Source organism: Macrobrachium nipponense, chromosome 9, assembly GCF_015104395.2.
Source record: "Macrobrachium nipponense isolate FS-2020 chromosome 9, ASM1510439v2, whole genome shotgun sequence".
Taxonomy (NCBI): Eukaryota; Metazoa; Arthropoda; class Malacostraca; order Decapoda; family Palaemonidae; genus Macrobrachium; species Macrobrachium nipponense.
This window is the reverse complement of record NC_061110.1, coordinates 88,064,693-88,082,806: the sequence shown is the minus strand read 5'-3', so window position 1 is coordinate 88,082,806 and position 18,114 is coordinate 88,064,693. Positions and strand designations below refer to the sequence as shown.

Genomic DNA, 18,114 nt, shown 5'->3' with positions numbered 1-18,114 from the left:
TATATATATATATATATATATATATATATATATATATATATATATATATATATATGTGTGTGTGTGTGTGTGTGTGTGTATGTATGAGTATATCAGTATCATCCATAATAATAATAATAATAATAATAATAATAATAATAATAATAATAATAATAATAATAATAATAATAATAATAATAATAATAATAGCATGCTTTACCTAAATAACAGAAATCTGTATAAATATACACATTTGTATATAATATGCATAAATATATACATATTTCTTTTTATAGGTGAAATATATTATTATTATTATTCATATGGATGAAAGTGGAATATATACATATACCGTGACTTACGGATCACTCTGTCTCAAAATACTATGCCCATTTTCAATACGAAAAAAAAATGAAAGATGGGAATATATACACACATATATATATATATATATATATATATATATATATATCAGTTTATATCAAAAGAAAGAGGAAACGCAAAATAAAAAAGAAAATCGTCCACAGAGGGAAGCAGGGGGAATTATAGTATCACATCAAAGAAAATGAATTCGACGTTTGCATAAAAACCCTGGGGGCAATACTTTAATTTTTACGCGACTTCGAAGCTCGGCAAAACCAGCTGACCTGAAGCGTTGACGCAATTTCCCAGTAATGTTATTACGCACCTTTGGTACTGGGTAGGGTTGATGTTGCGTAAATGTGATTGACGGTGCTCTGTCCAACACGTAGAAAGCTCTCATTGTGAAATTAGAAAGAACGTGAGTTATTGCGATAGTCATGTTTCTAGGAGGGTGGAAATGCTGCATGCTATGGTAATGTGGTAGTTCCTCGTCGGACGAGTGGTTTTCGCGCTCGGCTTGGCCAACGCGGAATCAGAAGAATTTATTTCTGGTGATTAGAAATTCCTTTCTCGATATAACGTGGTTCGGATCCCACAATAAGCTGTAGGTCCCGTTGCTATGCGACCAATTGGTCCCTAGCCACGTAAAAATATCTAATCCTTCGGGCCAGCCTTAGGAAAGCTCTTAATCAGCTCAGTGGTCTGGTAAAACTAAGATATACTTAACTTATGGTAATGGGGTATGAGATGGGAATTCTAATAAAAACTGAAGTAGATGAAAGGGTATATCTTTGTCGCATTAATTTCTTCAGTTTCGAAGATAGGTAAGAAAAATACCTCGGTTTTTTTTTTTATTTTTTTTTAGCAATGAATGATATAGTTGCTAAAAGAAGTACAAAGCACAGCTTGTGTTTATGAGATTCGAGATCCATATTGCAGTTGAATCCTCCATGAGTTTTCTTTTTTACTTTAATAATTGACTTTTACATTTTTATCTATTCATTTGTTAATTTGTTCATTTATTTTCTCTTTTTAATGAGGGACCTCTTCTTTCTGTATTTCCCTTTACCCTTTGTTACTTTGTTTAAAGAACACCATTATATTCTTTGTAAGATTGAATTTCAAGTCAATGGTCACTGTGGTGGGTTTGTTCCATATGAATACTGTTCATCCTCTGAATAATAATAATAATAATAATAATAATAATAATAATAATAATAATAATAATAATAATAATAATAATAATAATAATAATAATAATAATAATAATAATAATTATAATCTGAGAAATTCGCAATAACGTGAAAAACATTTTGTATAATTAAAATCCACAATTACCATAGTAAACTATATTTACTTAGTAATGTAGTTAATAATAATAATAATAATAATAAAATAATAATAATAATAATTGGCTGTACGTTACTTCAATCGTTTCCGTATTGCACTAAAATGTTACGTGAAACACGGGGCATTTCAAAGCAGAAATACCAAAGTACCCACGAAGCAAATGAATCGGCAACCCGTAATGCGGATGATACCATTCTCCTTTTTCGACAGGTAAAAAAAAATGCCTTAAAAAAAACGCCGAAAAAATAGACAAAAAAAAGGGAAAAAAAATCCCGCAGCGTTAATATAAATTCAAATTCAGGGACGCCTGTCAGATCACCGCACAGCACAGCTGAGCGATTCCCGCTGCCCGAATTCTTTTCCTAAAAAGGCCAAGTCGGGGGAGAGATTGGCCGGCGTAAGAGCTCGGCTGTTTGCGATCAGAGTGGTTCCGTCATTGGTCCCGTACAGAAGTATATTATTTATTATTATTTTTTTTTCATTTGGGGTGGAGGAATTTGGGATATCATTACCTCAGGTGACACTCGACGAGAGCGATTTGCGTTTGATTGATTGATTATTATTATTATTATTATTATTATTATTATTATTATTATTATTATTATTATTATTATTATTATTATTATTATTATTATTATTATTATTGGAAAAGTAAATCCACAATAGTACGTCTGTTTATGGATTTACTTTTCCCTTTTATTGACTCATGTGATTATGAGTTTTCTTTGGGTTATTATTATTATTATTATTATTATTATTATTATTATTATTATTATTATTATTATTATTATTATTATTATTATTATTATTGGCCTATCACAGTCATCCTATTTGACTGGGTGGTATTTATAGTTTGGGGGTTCCTGGTTGCATCCTGCCTCCTTAGGAGTCCATCACTTTTCTCTCTATGTGCTGTTTCTAGAAGCACACTTCTACATACGTCCTGGACCTACTTCGGCATTTGGTTTTTCCAGGTTCCTTTTCAGGACTCTTGGGATCGTGCCTAGTGTTCCTATGGCTATGATACAATTTCCACTGGCAGTATCCTTCTTATTTCTATTTTCAGGTCTTGATACTCATCAATCTTTTCTCTCTCTTTCTCTTCTACTCTGGTATCCCATGGTATTGCGATATTGATGAGTTGCAATACCATATTATTATTATTATTATTATTATTATTATTATTATTATTATTATTATTATTATTATTATTAGTTTAGGAGATGAAACCTATTCATAAGGAACAAGCCCACCAAAGGGGCCATTGACTTGAAACTCAAACGTCTTTAGAATATGCTGTTCATTAGGAAGAAGTAAGGCGAGGTAAGGGACCCACTTATTAAAAAAGGAATAAATATCAATGAATAAATTAACAAATAGATAAAAATGTATTTTAAAGTGCAAGGAGAATAGTATGAGGGCATTAATGCATTGCACCTACGCTTGAACTTCTCTAGTTCCAGTTAATCCTGGATACTCTTCATCATAGGTCTGGAAGGGCTGTGATATTTAGCTTCCCTTTTCCATTGATGGCTAAGGATATCGGTGGCATAAATCAGGATGAATATTTCCGTATCCGCTGCTCAATAGCGCGAGGATATTGAAGCCAATACTCTCGTAACGAAAACACCATTAGCATAAGGAGCATCATTAAACAAATTCGTGGCACAGTGCAAAAATATGGAGGGAAGAATATAGAATAAAAACAATGTAGGTTTATGTTTTATCGTAGGTTTAAATGCAAAGTGCGTTTTAAGGAATAATAATATTAGGGACTTCGAAACTACCTATTTCTATTTCATCTTGAATCGAGTACTTTGGCTTTCATTGATTTTTAAATATATTGGTGAGTTCCCTTCTTGGGTGTACTTCAGTAATGTTCATAAATGTCAACTTCAGGCAGTAATATGATGATGAGGATCTTATAATATATATAATATATATATATATATATATATATATATATATATATATATATATATGTGTGTGTGTGTATATATATATATATATATATATATATATATATATAGTAGCAAACATGCATTCCTTTTTAGAGAGTGAGAGAGAGAGAGAGAGAGAGAGAGAGAGAGACGTACTAGTGTAATTAGATTAATGACAACAGTTAGCGCAAATTAGTGTGCATTTAGCAGCGTTTAAATGAGAGAGAGAGAGAGAGAGAGAGAGAGAGAGAGAGAGAGAGAGAGAGAGAGAGAGAGAGAAGCACTTTTGGTATTAGAAAAATAGCAAAAAGTTAGTTAAAGCGCAAATGTGTTTGCATTTGGCAGAGTTTAACTGACAGGGGAATCTGGAAGAGAGAGAGAGAGAGAGAGAGAGAGAGAGAGAGAGAGAGAGAGAGAGAGAGAGAGATTAAGAGCTCTCTATATTACTACCCGAGGGGAGAAAATGTAAGCGCCGCTTGCATGTTCAATTGCAAAGTGAAGGAGCATTAAGACGTTCCGAGAGTTATGAAGCATTCTTTCTTAGGAGAGAGAGAGAGAGAGAGAGAGAGAGAGAGAGAGAGAGAGAGAGAGAAGGGGGGGGGACTTTAGGGGTATCGTGAAATGACTTCTGTAGTGTATGTAGTTTTACTTAGTCTGAGAGAGAGAGAGAGAGAGAGAGAGAGAGGAGAGAGAGAGAGAGAGAGAGAATAAGTAGGCGAGCATTAGAAAGAATCATATTGTTCAATGAAGCTCACATATCTAAACAAAACAAAAAAAAAATAAAAAAATAAAGGAAAACATTACAAGAAAACGAATGAAAACTGTTTTGGTCCAGTATTCTGGTTTCTGTGTTGGATATTGGAATTTTTTTTCCCAGTATCATCACTGGCCAGTGACCTTTTGTCCCCTGAATACGAGAAACCTTTTATGTCATTCGTGGTCAAACACGGATTGAGCTGCTGGCGTGGTTGACTCTAAGTGTGCCATGACGTTTTTAATTTTTGGGCACTAATGAAAGATGATCTATGAAATATTAACTATCAGTACGTGGAGGAACATTGTGGCCTGGTATTTCTGATTTTTCAGTCTGGAAATAAAAAAAATATTTTTAAGATTTAAGTATCACTATATGGAGGAACAATTGTCTTGGTATTTTTGATTTTTCAGCCTTAATAAAAAAAGTAATTATGAAATATTAAGTATCTATATATGGAGGAACAATTGTGTCCTGGTATTTCTGATTGTTGAAATATGAAAAATGAATCATGAAATATTAAGTGTCATTATATGGAGGAACAATTGTCTCCTGGCATTTCTGATGTTTCAGTCTTAATAAAACATTATGTTTTTTGAGCCTTAATAAAAAAATCCATTATGAAATATTAACTATTAAAATATAGATGAACAGTTGTGTCCTGGTATTTCTGATTTTTCAGCCTTAATGAAAAATAAATGATAAAATATTAACCGACAATATATGGAGGAACAACTGTGGTCAAGGTATTTCTGGTCTTTGAGCCTTGGTGAAAAATAAATTATGAAATATTAAGTATCTACGTTTATATGGAGGAACAAATTCAGGGTAACCTTCTGATAGGAAACTCTTCCGAGCTATTGTGTATGGAAAGAATGAACGAACTTTTAAACTTTTAAAGTTGTACACATTTGCATATTTGCATAGGGGCTCGAAATTAGCTTTCCCAGGAGAGAGAGAGAGAGAGAGAGAGAGAGAGAGAGAGAGAGAGAGAGAGAGAGAGAGAGAGAGAGAGAGACTTAGATAAAAAGATGCTATCCAGTATACTCATGGAAGTGTAGAATAATATAGTCTTTTGTAAATCATAATTAATGCTACATATATATATATATATATATATATATATATATATATATATATATATATATATATATATATATATGTAGCATTAATTATGATTTACTAAAGACTATATTATTCTACACTTCCATGAGTATACTGGATAGCATCTTTTTATCTTTATATATATAATATATATATATATCTATATATATATATATATATATATATATATATATATATATATATATATATATATATGTATATAATATATACAGAGACAGAGACAGAGAGAGAGAGCGCAAAGAAAACGGGTGACACTTCTGGAATAAAAAGGCCTCATAAAATTCCCCTTGAAACAAAATATGTACAGAAAAGCACAACTGCCCTCTACAGAAGTCCCTCCTCCTCCTCCTCCTCCTCCTCCTCCTCCTCCTCCTCCTCCTCCTCCTCCTCCTGGTGTAAAATCCTCCTCTCAAGGGGCTGATATGAAACGTGAGGGGAAACGCAGAGAGAGAGAGAGAGAGAGAGAGAGCCTGTATAGGGGTAAAAAAAAAGTGAGCTGGAATCTTGTACCGCAGATGACGTTAAGGAGGAGGAGGAGGATTATTGGGGATGATTCATTTGAAGGCAGGAAGTGAATAAACGTCCGAGGAAGGAAATTAGCAGTCGGACGAGGGGAGGAATAGTTGAAAGGTAGGAGTAGGTAGTCAAGTAGGTAGGTAGGTAAGCAGGTAGGAGCCTGCCTTGCCATTAACTCGAGAGGCTAACCAAGGTAGATGATAATTGCTTTCACAGAGAAGGGGGAGGAAATGGTATTCCGAGGAGAGATATTCCTGAAGGAAAGATATTACTAGAGATATTCCCAAAGGAATGATATTAATAGAGACATTCCTAGAGAAGTATTCCCGAGGGAGAGATATTCCCAAACGAAAAATATTACTAGAGATAATCCTAAAGGGGGAATATTCTTTAGGGAGAGATATTCCGAAAGGAAAGATATTACTACAGACATTCCTAGCGGAGAAGATATTACTAGAGATAATCCTAAAGGGGAAATATTCTTGAGGGAGAGATATTCCCAAAGGAGAGATTTTCCCAGAGATATTCCTTTATGGGAGATATTCTTGAGAGAGAGATATTCCTAAAGGATGGATCTTCTTAGAGATATTCCAAAAAGAGAGAGATTCCTAGAAATATTCCTAAGGAGGGAGGTATATTCCTGAGGGGGAGATATTCCAAAGGATATTCCTAAGGCAGAGATATTCCTAAGAGAGATATTCTTAAAGGGATAGATATTCCTAAGAGACAGATATTCCTAAGGGAGAAATGAGAATATCAAGAAAAAAAAGTTAACGGAGACGCAATAAAAGTGACTACGAAATAACACGCAAGAGAAAATAGCTGATTACAAAGATGTGTAGCATTTTTTTTATTAAAAGTTCAGTTGTGTAAAAATAAATCTCCCATGAATATCGAGTTCCACTCGTGAATTAGATAGTAATTGAGTTATTCGGCACCAAGAAATAAAATAGCTGTAGGATTTATTTGTAATGAACTTTGGCGAAGCAATAGTAATTAATTTTGGGACAGTGCATTGCTAGAGGCGATAATGGATTTTATTTAGACTAAGAATTGTAGAGCAAAATAACTAACACATAAATGCATTTAGATGACTAAACGCGAATGGATTTTATTCTCTCTCTCTCGCTCTCTCTCTCTCTCTCTCTAAGACTAAGGATTGTAGATGAAAATAACTAATAAACGGAGTTTTTTTTCCCGTAAAACTGAAGTATCAAATCTCTCTCTCTCTCTCTCTCTCTCTCTCTCTCTCTCTCTCTCTCTCTCTCTAAAACTAAGGATTGTAGATCAAAATAACTAATGAGTGGAGTTTTATTTTCCGTAAAACTGAAGTATCAAGTCTCTCTCTCTCTCTCTCTCTCTCTCTCTCTCTCTCTCTCTCTCTCCCCTCTCTCTCGGGCTCTCTCTCTCTCTCTCTCTCTCTTATTTGCTCAGGGGGCTGCTGGTCTTTTCTTCTTTGCAGCGACCTCGATGGCCATCCAAATTATCAGGATAAAGCAACGTTTAGCCTGGTCGGAACTCGAACGGGTGACCGACAAAACCAATGCCACTTTGCCGGTACACAAACTCGCTGAAAATCCGTATGACAGCGAATGATCTTGCAAACTCATCCAGAGTAGAGACGTCGAAAAGGACCCACTCTTCCGGAAATAGGAAACGGGCGACGTGTGAATCCACACACAAATGAACGACCGTGTTTTCATAATCCAATGACATACAATAGTTTATGAATTCGGCGAGTTAATCGCCATCTGTCGAGGGCTAATTGAATCATCTAAAAACGAAAACACACACACACACACACACACACACACACACACGAGGCTCCAATATCCCCGGGGGATGCTGCTGATCTCAGTAAGATTAATCACTTGATATTTTTCGGGTAAATCGCGCTGATGCTGCAATTAATTTTCCCTCAGAGGATTGCCACGGCCTCGCTTCTGTTATGAAATTGAGGAGGACAGATTTCATAATAGCGTGGGCTGTGATCATTCATACAGACAGGTGTTATGAGGTTGTGACCCTTTCGGGATAAATGGCTTCGTTCGGTTTTGTAGTCAGAGCTTGACATTTTAATCCATAATTTTTTTTTTCTAATTTCATCAAGATGAAATTTGTGTTCAAGTTTCAATCGAACCTTCTTTGGGAATTGAAACGATTTGTTTTTAATTTTCTTTTATTAATTCTTTTTAGAGATGTAGGGTCTTCGTCGGTAGTATAGTAAATATTTAACTCACACACACAAACACACACACACACACACACATATATAGTATATATATATATATATATATATATATATATATATATATATATATTATATATATATATATATAAGTTCCTGGATTTGAAAGGCTCCGTGGTTCGCGCCCCGGTCCAGGCAAGTCTATTATCGAGAAAAAATCCCCTTCGGTTAAGCATGTATGAAAATATATTAATTCCGAGGTAGAGCGAATTAGATATTAAAGTACATTGTAGCTCGATATATGTATAATCACGTTATGTTATCAGCTTACAAACACGAAAAGTTTATTTTACATTACGAAAAATTACCACCTGTCATAACATGGTTTTCGAAAATTGCTATATAATAATGCCGCTATATCAAAAATAAACAAAACATATTTCTAAAGATAAAGATTGGTTCTTTAACCTAACATCTCTATTTTAGGGGTAGGTGTCGATATTTACGTAACTCGTTACAACCAACACTTGGTATTCATTTATCAACATTTCATTGCCTGTTATTTTATCTAAATCACCGCGTTCTGTTGACCTTAATTATGATAATCTAGACAAAATAATCAATGGTTCCATAACTCCATGAAGAGATTAAAATTCATAACAAACATTCAGCAACATGCGTATGCACATAGCCCATCCCAATCTATCTTCTAGTACTTACCAAAAATTATGAAACCTCAGGTAATGTTCCGTTTTCTTTCTCTCGTACTCCATCAGATCTCGAAGCTGACACATCGACGGTGGAGGTGGTCGAGGGATATAACGCATCGCTCCCCTGTTCCATCCGATCCCCCCCTACAAACGACGTGCCTGCGCTCACCCTGTGGTATATCGGGGACCAAGAAACACCTGTTTATAGGTAAGGACCGCGACTGTTTAGTGCTAGGGGGGATATGGAGGTATAAGAGCATAGTTAGGTATAAGAGGTATAAGAGCATAGTTAGGAAGAAAAGGTTAAGTTCTATGGAAGTAAAAAGAGAAAAATGCCCAATTTCCAGATTATGAGGAAAATTGGCCAAGTTATAGTAAGATAAGGAGTATAAATGGCCAAATCTAGGAGGTTATGACGACGAATGGCTTGGTTTTAGTGATATAAGGAGGAAAGATTGCCAGATTATAGGAAGATAATGAGGAAAAAGGGCTCAGTTCTAAGGAGATGAGTAGGAAAAATGGCCAACTCCTTGGGTTATAGATTACGAGGAATACTGGCCAAGTTTTAGGGGGATAAGGAGGAAAAATGGCCAAGTTCTAGTGAGTTAAGGAGGAAAAAGGGCCAGATTCTAGGGAGATAAGGAGGAAAACTGGCCAAGTTCTAGGGAGATAAGGAGGAAAGATGGCCAGATTCTAGGGAGATAAGGAGGAAAAATGGCCAAGTTGTAGTGAGTTAAGGAGGAAAAAAGGCCTAGTTCTAGTGAGATAAGGAGGAAAGATTACCAGACTCTAGGAAGATAATGAGGAAAAGGGGCTCAGTTCTAAGGAGATAAGTAGGAAAAATGACCAACTTCTTGGGTTATAGATTATGAGGAAAACTGGCCCAGTTCTAGGGAGATAAGGAGGAAAAAATGGCCAAGTTCTAGGGAGATAAAGAGGAAAGATGGTCAAGTTTTAGTGAGATAAGGAAGAAAAAGGGCCAAGTTCTAGTGAGATTATGAGGAAAATTGGCCAGGTTCTAGGGAGATAAGGAGGAAAGATGAGAAGATTCTAAGGATATAAGGAGGAAAAATGGCAAGTTCTAGTGAGATAAGGAGGAAAGATACCCAGATTCTAGGGAGATAAGGAGGAAAAAGGGCAAAGTTCCAGGGAAATAAAGAGGCAAAACGGCCAAGTTCTTAGAAGGTAAGGAGGAAAAATGGCCAGATTCTAAGGAGATAAGGAGGAAAAACGACGAAGTTCAAGGAAGATAAGTAGGTAAATGTCCAAGTTCTAGAGAGATAAAGAGGAAAATGGCCATATTCTAGGGAGATTAGGAGAAAAATGGCTCAGTGATATAAGGAGGTAAAATAGCCAAGCTTTGGGAGATAGAGAGGAAAAGAGTCATGAGAATGCAAAAGACCAGACGAGTGTCGACGTATGAACTGTGGCATTATTCTTATAACGCTAGAGAAGTCAGGAGCAGCAAATGAGCTTTGACATTACTAAAGAATAAATACATTTAACAGCAGGAAAATAATACAGTAACTGGAGTTTGAAAACATAAATACAAGCTAAGGCATAAAATCTTTTTATCATGTCCATTTCTAACGACAGACTAATGAAATGAAGTGAGTATTAAACAAGGAAAATAAAGGAACACGAGAAATTACAAAACAAAAGTATCGCCAGAATACATTCCAGAAAATGCAAAACGGACAAAAACGGGAAAAAATGAAAAGAGAGCAAGTCCGTGAATCCTCCCCAAAAAACAAAAACAACAATTTTCCAAAGACAAATTAAGCAAACGTCATGATTTAGAGCACAAAAACACAAAGACAAAGGACATAAAGGAAAAGCGATGCCAGGAAAATCTAGAGAGAGAGAGAGAGAGAGAGAGAGAGAGAGAGAGAGAGAGAGCATGCAGCACGCGCAAGCGTATTTACGCGGAACAGAGGAGAGCATTCTTCTTCTTCTTCTTCTTCTTTTCTCTTTGCTAGTCTCTCTGTTGAGGCTTTCGTCCCTCATCTTCTTTTTATTTTTCTTTTGTCTCGGCGTCTCGTGTTTCAGCTTTCCTCTTTCCCCTGTAATTTTTAATTCCATCAGTGCTGCCCACAGGCAGGCAAGCAGGCAGGCAAGCAGGCAGGCAGGCAGGCAGACAGACAGGCAGGCTGGCGAGCAGGCAGGCAGGTCGAGTAAAGCATGCTATACTACTCCTCTGTATCTTTTATTCTCTTGACTTTTGTTTGATTTCCCTCTCTCTGGCGTTTCTTTACTTCGTTGCCTTTCACGTGCATTTGTTCGCATTCTCCTTCGTTAGTTGTTCCTGCCCAATTGATCGTCGCTTTTTTTTTCTTTTGATTTTCCTTTGTCGTTTTATCGCTTTGTACATTTATCCGTTTCGTGGTCAGAGCTGGCAAGATATATGCGGTTTATGCTGAAATTATTGAGATGCAATAATAATAATAATAATAAATAATAATAATAATAATAATAATAATAATAATAATAATATAATATAATTAATAATAATTTGCTTCAGTGTAAATTTTGGTGATAAATCAAATGAAACTAATTTTATCGGTGAGTGTTACGATAAGTAATATGCTCCCCAAATTATTATTTTTATTATTATTATTTTATTATCATTATCATTTAACGGGAGACGAGACAGTTAAATTATAATACAAATTATTATTATATTATTATTATTATTATTATTATTATTATTATTATTATTATTATTATTATTATTATTATTATTTAACCCGGAGACGACAGTCATATCAAAAATACAAAATAGATTAATATTATCAGTGCTTGTCACTATCTGCAATATTTTCTTCTTCTTTTTTTTTATTATCTTTTCCAACCCATACTACTATGTCTGAAAACGGAAGACCCATTATTTCATCATCATACTGTTACCTTATCTTAGTGTAATGACGACGGGGAACCATAACGACCTCCTTTCCTTGTGTGTCTGGTGGTGGTGGGGTAGGGGGGGGGGGGTTGGATACAGGCCACCCCTATTTGAGAACAAATACGGGTTGGGAACTCGAGTATTTTCCCATTATGGGAAGGATGCTGCTGGGGAAGTCTTAAAACGTCAAGTAGTAATCTTTATTCAAACTAAAAAAGGAAATATGAAAGCCATTCGATTTGTGCTGATTTTTGTTTTTTTTAAATCAGTTATTTTTCTTTTTCTTCTAATGAAATTAGCGTTCAAGAAGAAATCATTATTTAAAGTAGAATAGGAAATATAAAAAAGTGTGTTAGTGTGAGTGCTAAATTTTGGTTTAAAATCAGTTATTGATTTTCTTTTAATGAAATTAGCATCAAGTATTAACCTTTATTTAAATTAGAATAGGAGATATGAAGACTTTTCCATTGATAAGTGTGTGTCCTGTTTTTTTTTTTTAATCAATTAATTTCTCTTTTGATGAAATATTAAATCGTAGCAACAACAATTATCAAGGCTCATAATGAATAAATTAAAGTCATTCCATAGGTGAGTGTTGTATACTTTTAAAATCAATGAATTTCTCTTTTCAATAATACAAAATAATATTCATTGTGAGGACTTAAAAAGAATAAGTGAAAGCCATTCCACAGGTGAATGTTGATCTTCGTTGAAAACCACTGACTTCCCCTTTTAATAATCCGGGCTGGGTCTCAAAACCCGTGGCCGTTATCTCGGCATCTTCGTAATAATATGTTTACCTTATCATGGTTAATGATGACAGGGGTCTAATATCAGAATCGTCTCAGGCGCAGAAAATTGAAGCCGAAATCTGAGGACAAATATAGAGTTTCGGAGCCTGATTCCTTCTCGTTATGGACAGGATGGAGACATTATAGATTTCCCATTGAGATGGAGGAGATCATATTACGTTAAGACAATGTAGACAGGATCAGAGTGCATGTTCCTACTTCGTGAAGACAGTTTAGACAGGATCTGACTGCATGTTCATACTTCGTGAAGACAATGTTGACAAGTTCACTGTCGAAATTCATACTAGGTAAAGACAGTGAAGACAGAGTATAAATGATCAGTGTACGAATCCATACTACGTAAAGACATTGTAGACAAGATAAGCTTAAAAATTCGTGCTATTCGATGAAATTTCGACATAATACCTAAATGTCAACAAAAGTAAAGTGCACTACCCATGCACACATCCAGTTGAACAGAAAATGAAAGTTTAAAATTACTGGTTAAAATCATCACTGTCAATCACACAAGACACTGCCCTATACAATTTAAAAGAATTAAGTACAACGTTCGTTGAAATAAACATATTCATTTTGTTTTCTTCAACAATGTAATATGTCTAAATATCAGCGACCATGAAAATACCGGTGAAATTAATTATAAATACGTGATGTAACCTAATCTTTACGATGTAAAGGCATATCATTCTTTTGTTTAGCTTTCAAAATAAGTATTGTTTTTTTTAACTGACATTTTCTCTAAAAAGATAGCCACAGCCATCTGAGTAAGAAGAATATTAAATAGTAAGAGTATACATTTATGTATAACCACGTCATTGCATCAATGTAAAATAAAGTTTATTTCTGGTCGCCCAAGTAAAATGTTTTAACTGTGTTTCAAAGCACACTACTAAAGCAGTCTTCTTTTATTATTTTGCCATTATTATACAAAACATTATCATTATATCTTGATGTTCCCTCATCACTAAACATTTTTTAATATATAAAGCCTCGTGACTAACGAATTTTACATACTATTTAGGAGACGCGTTTGTTCGTAGTATGCAGATGATGTTTAGTTATCGAGAGAAATCTCTTTTGAATATATTATTCTATTGTTAATGATGAGGTTGTTGACACCATCCACTGACCTGTGTTATGAGAGATCTTACATTTATATGAAGTCAACTGAAAATAAATTTGTGTGAAATAAATATAATCATGGAATCTTGTCAAGTGAATTTACAGTTAGATAGGCAGAGTAATTTCGATATCAAACGACATTCGTGGTTTATAATTAGTGAGTGAGTGGTATACAAATGAAAATTTCGCGTAACGGGAAATAATTTATTTTGTGTAACATGTTAAAAATATTTTCATGTTACCAAACATAGAGTAACAGGTAATTGCAGTAACCACAATGTCCTCTTCACTTCTCGTATTCTTTACAGTTTTTGGACACAATGCTTATCAATACGAGACATAGTGAATGCTCAGTGAATCGTTTCATGAACACACACACAGAGAGAGAGAGAGAGAGAGAGAGAGAGAGAGAGAGAGAGAGAGAGAGAGAGAGGAGAGAGAGGGTCTATCTTCCAAACACTGAATAACTCAAATGTTCCTTGTTCAGAATAAAGAAAGGCCTGTGTTTATTACTGATAACGAAAGATCAGTGAATCGTTTCATGAACAGAGAGAGAGAGAGAGAGAGAGAGAGAGAGAGAGAGAGAGAGAGAGAGAGAGGGGGGGGTGGCTATCCTCCAAACACTGAATAACTCAAATTTTTCTTGTTTACATTAAAGAAATGCCTGTATTTATTACTGATTACGAATGATCAGTGAATCGTATCTTTCATGAACAGAGAGAGAGAGAGAGAGAGAGAGAGAGAGAGAGAGAGAGAGAGAGAGAGATCAAATGTTCCTTGTTTTCACTGAAGAAGTGCATATGTTTACGACTCATGGCGACTGATCAGATTAACTATATAATAGCTCTCTTATCCCATTTCTTAACTCTTTCCAGTTACGACCAGAGGGAGCCGAGGAGGTCATTCAGCTGGGCAGACGAAACTGTCTTCAGCGGGGGGCGTGCCAGGTACCTTCCCATGGAACACCCTCCTGTCCTCATGCTGACCAACGTCTCGACTGAGGACCAGAAGACGTTCAGGTGCAGAGTTGATTACCACAAGTCCAACTCGAGGCAGGCTTGGGTCAGGCTCATAGTTATAGGTGGGTGGAATCTTGATGTTGGTCTTGCTGGGAAGGTATATATAAATTAATTATTTTTTATTTTTATTTCAGAATCATAATATTCGAGTGATTCTTCCGGATTCTTGTCTTTGCAGCATTGAACGAGCAAGATAAAATTCTTGTGATTTTCTTGGGGGTTATATATATATATATATATATAATATATCTATATATATATATATAATAATATATATTATTATTATGGTATATTATAAATAATAATATATATATATACATATACATATATATATATATATATATATATATAATATATATATATATATATATATTCTTTACCTTCAAAGAAAGTGACTAGATTTTTTTCTTGTTAGTTCAGTGATTTATAAGAAGAATCTATGTGAGTTCCCTGAATTATCTGATATAAAAATAAACTTAAATCCACACACACACACACACACACACACACACACACACATATATATATATATTATATATATATATATATTATATATATATATATATATATATATATATATATATATATATATATATATATTATATATATATATATATTTCCGGCAGGGGTTCCAGCAGGACAACAGCTCACATAATTGATTTATTGAAAAGTTTCGTGCCCCAAGAGTGATGATGTGCCAGTGTCGTAGGGCACGAAACGTTTCAATAAATCAATTATGTGAGCTGTTGTCTTGCTGGAACACCTTGTTATATATATATATATAGGTATATATATATATATATATATATATATATATATATATCTATATATATATATATATATATGTTCTTGTTAGTTCAGTGATTTATGAGAAAAATCTATATATGAGTTACCAGAATGATCTGATATCAAAATAAAATTAAAACCATACACTCACACAAACACATCACACACATATATATGTATGTATGTACAATATATATATATATATATATATATATATATATATATATGTATATGTACATACATATATATGTGTGTGAGTGTGTTTGTGTGAGTGTATGGTTTTAATTTTATTTTGATATCAGATCATTCTGGTAACTCATATATAGGTTTTTCTCATAAATCACTGAGCTAACAAGAAAAAATGAAGTGACTTTCTTTGAAGTTGAAGAAAATAAATTCTACAGAAAGGTTTTTCATCGTGAATTCTCTTAATGTGAAATGAAAGATCCAGGAAAGATTAAATTTGTATTAGTAATGAATATGATTTTGCTAGTACAATGTACCAGATATTCGGGAGAAGGAAATGGAACGGTAATTTAAATAGCACGTCACTTATTTTGAATATTGGTTGTGGAAACATTTTTTCTACTTGATGTATAGTGGTGAAAAGGAGAGAGAGAGAGAGAGAGAGAGAGAGAGAGAGAGAGAGAGAGAGAGAGAGTGTATGTGAAAATCATGCAAGTGCTTTCATCCTAAGCACAGCATCATAATTATGTTTCCAAGACATCGAAGGGATTAGAATTCGACTCACATAATGACTCATATGAATGAGTCACATATTGAACCATGTAACTGAGTAAGATAATGACTCACATGAATGAGTCACTTGATGAGTCATATAATTGCTCTTATGAATGAGTCACATAATTACTCTTATAAATGAGTCATATAATTACTCCTTTAAATGAGTCCTATAATGAAAAATAAATGTGTCACATCATAACTCATATAATCGACTCACATCATGTATGTCTAGATTAATGAATAAGGTACAAGATTCATGACAAGAGGTTCCCAGCAACCATCTTTTCTCCCTTTATCCTCACTAAAAAAAAATTTACTCGCGAGGACAATAAAAGTCCTAAGCTCACCCCATTACCATATAACTCTCCTATTACCAGTGCTCTCTCTCTCTCTCTCTCTCTCTCTCTCTCTCTCTCTCTCTCTCTCTCTCTCTCCATTTATAATTGAAACGTCGTATTATATACCCGCATCTATAGCTGCGGTAAGGATGTACCGATTCAGGGGTGATCAGAGGGGAGTTAATGAATGACAGAGCTTAATTAATTTGAGCTGGTTTGCACAGAAGCGAATAATGAAGACCGTTGTACATTAACCCTACGAGGATATCGAGTAGGATTTTTTTTTATTTCTTCATTTTGGGAAGGGTGGCGCGCACGTACTGTACACGGCATCGCGAGGATTTGGTAAATAGCATGAATCCTTTTCAATGTGGAAGGTAATGTTGGGGTCTGATCATTTCTCTCTCTCTCTCTCTCTCTCTCTCTCTCTCTCTCTCTCTCTCTCTCTCTCTCCTTGTATCCATTTATCTTCCTGTCCATATCTATCTGTTTATCTATATATTACATATATATATAAATAAATATATATATATATATATATATATATATATATATATATATATATATATATATATATATATATATATATATATATATATATATATATATATGTATGTATGTTTATCTGTCTATGTTATTTACTATAAACAAAAATTTTCAGAAAGAAATTGAACTGTTGTGAGCAACATAATTTTTAGTAACTGCAATTACGAAAACTTTTTTTTTCTTTTATTTCGGGATCAATAACAATAAGCCACTCAAGAAAGTTAAAGTGAAACTTGGAACGTTTCAAGTGATTCAACTGAAGTATAATTCCAGCAAGCTTAGCTCAGGGAACTAAAAAAAAAAGAGAGAAAAAAAAAAAAAGTCCCTTAAGGCAGATCATATTTGACCCCTTTGTAGTATCAACGTTTCGCTTTTAACGCCAGAGAACGAAATCTTATTTAAACGTTCAGGACCCCGTATGCGGACCCTAGCTGCAATCCCTTTCGTTTCCTTCACTGCACCTCCTGTCATATTCTCTTTCTTTCATCTTACTTTCCAGCTTCTCCTAACAATTGATTCGCAGTACAACTGCTTTTGAGGTTTTCCTCCTGTTACATCTTTCCAACCTTGCACTGTTGCCTTTGGCTTAAATTCTATATTCAATTCAATTAAACGTTCAGGGAATTTCTGCAAAAAAAAAAAAACGAACGTTTCTATTATTGGTTTTACATCTTAATCAGGTCACTTTTAACCAGCTTGTGACTGGAGCACCTGATATTCCCAACCTTCAGCTTGGAGCTTGTTTCTGAAATAATTCTTTAAATCCAAACGTTTTCAAACGTTTACTTGGCCTTCTCACAAATTAAGAAATTCCTCAATGGCGGTATTTTTCAACATGGGCCATGCACGGACAAAACCAACTTCTAATTTCAATGCGTGGTCGGATTCGATTCACAAAAGGACGAATCGTTAAATGATTT

The 18,114-nt window shown here is 34.3% G+C and overlaps 1 protein-coding gene across 1 annotated transcript in view; it reads left to right on the top strand.

The window, feature by feature from the left end:
* LOC135217966 (nephrin-like) overlaps positions 1 to 18,114 on the top strand; it is a 351,626-nt gene that overhangs the window by 271,397 nt on the left and 62,115 nt on the right. The window contains exons 2-3 of the mRNA XM_064254085.1: positions 8,992 to 9,133; positions 14,637 to 14,842. Coding sequence (XP_064110155.1) covers positions 8,992 to 9,133; positions 14,637 to 14,842 — 348 coding nt within the window. The remainder of the gene's footprint in view (positions 1 to 8,991; positions 9,134 to 14,636; positions 14,843 to 18,114) is intronic.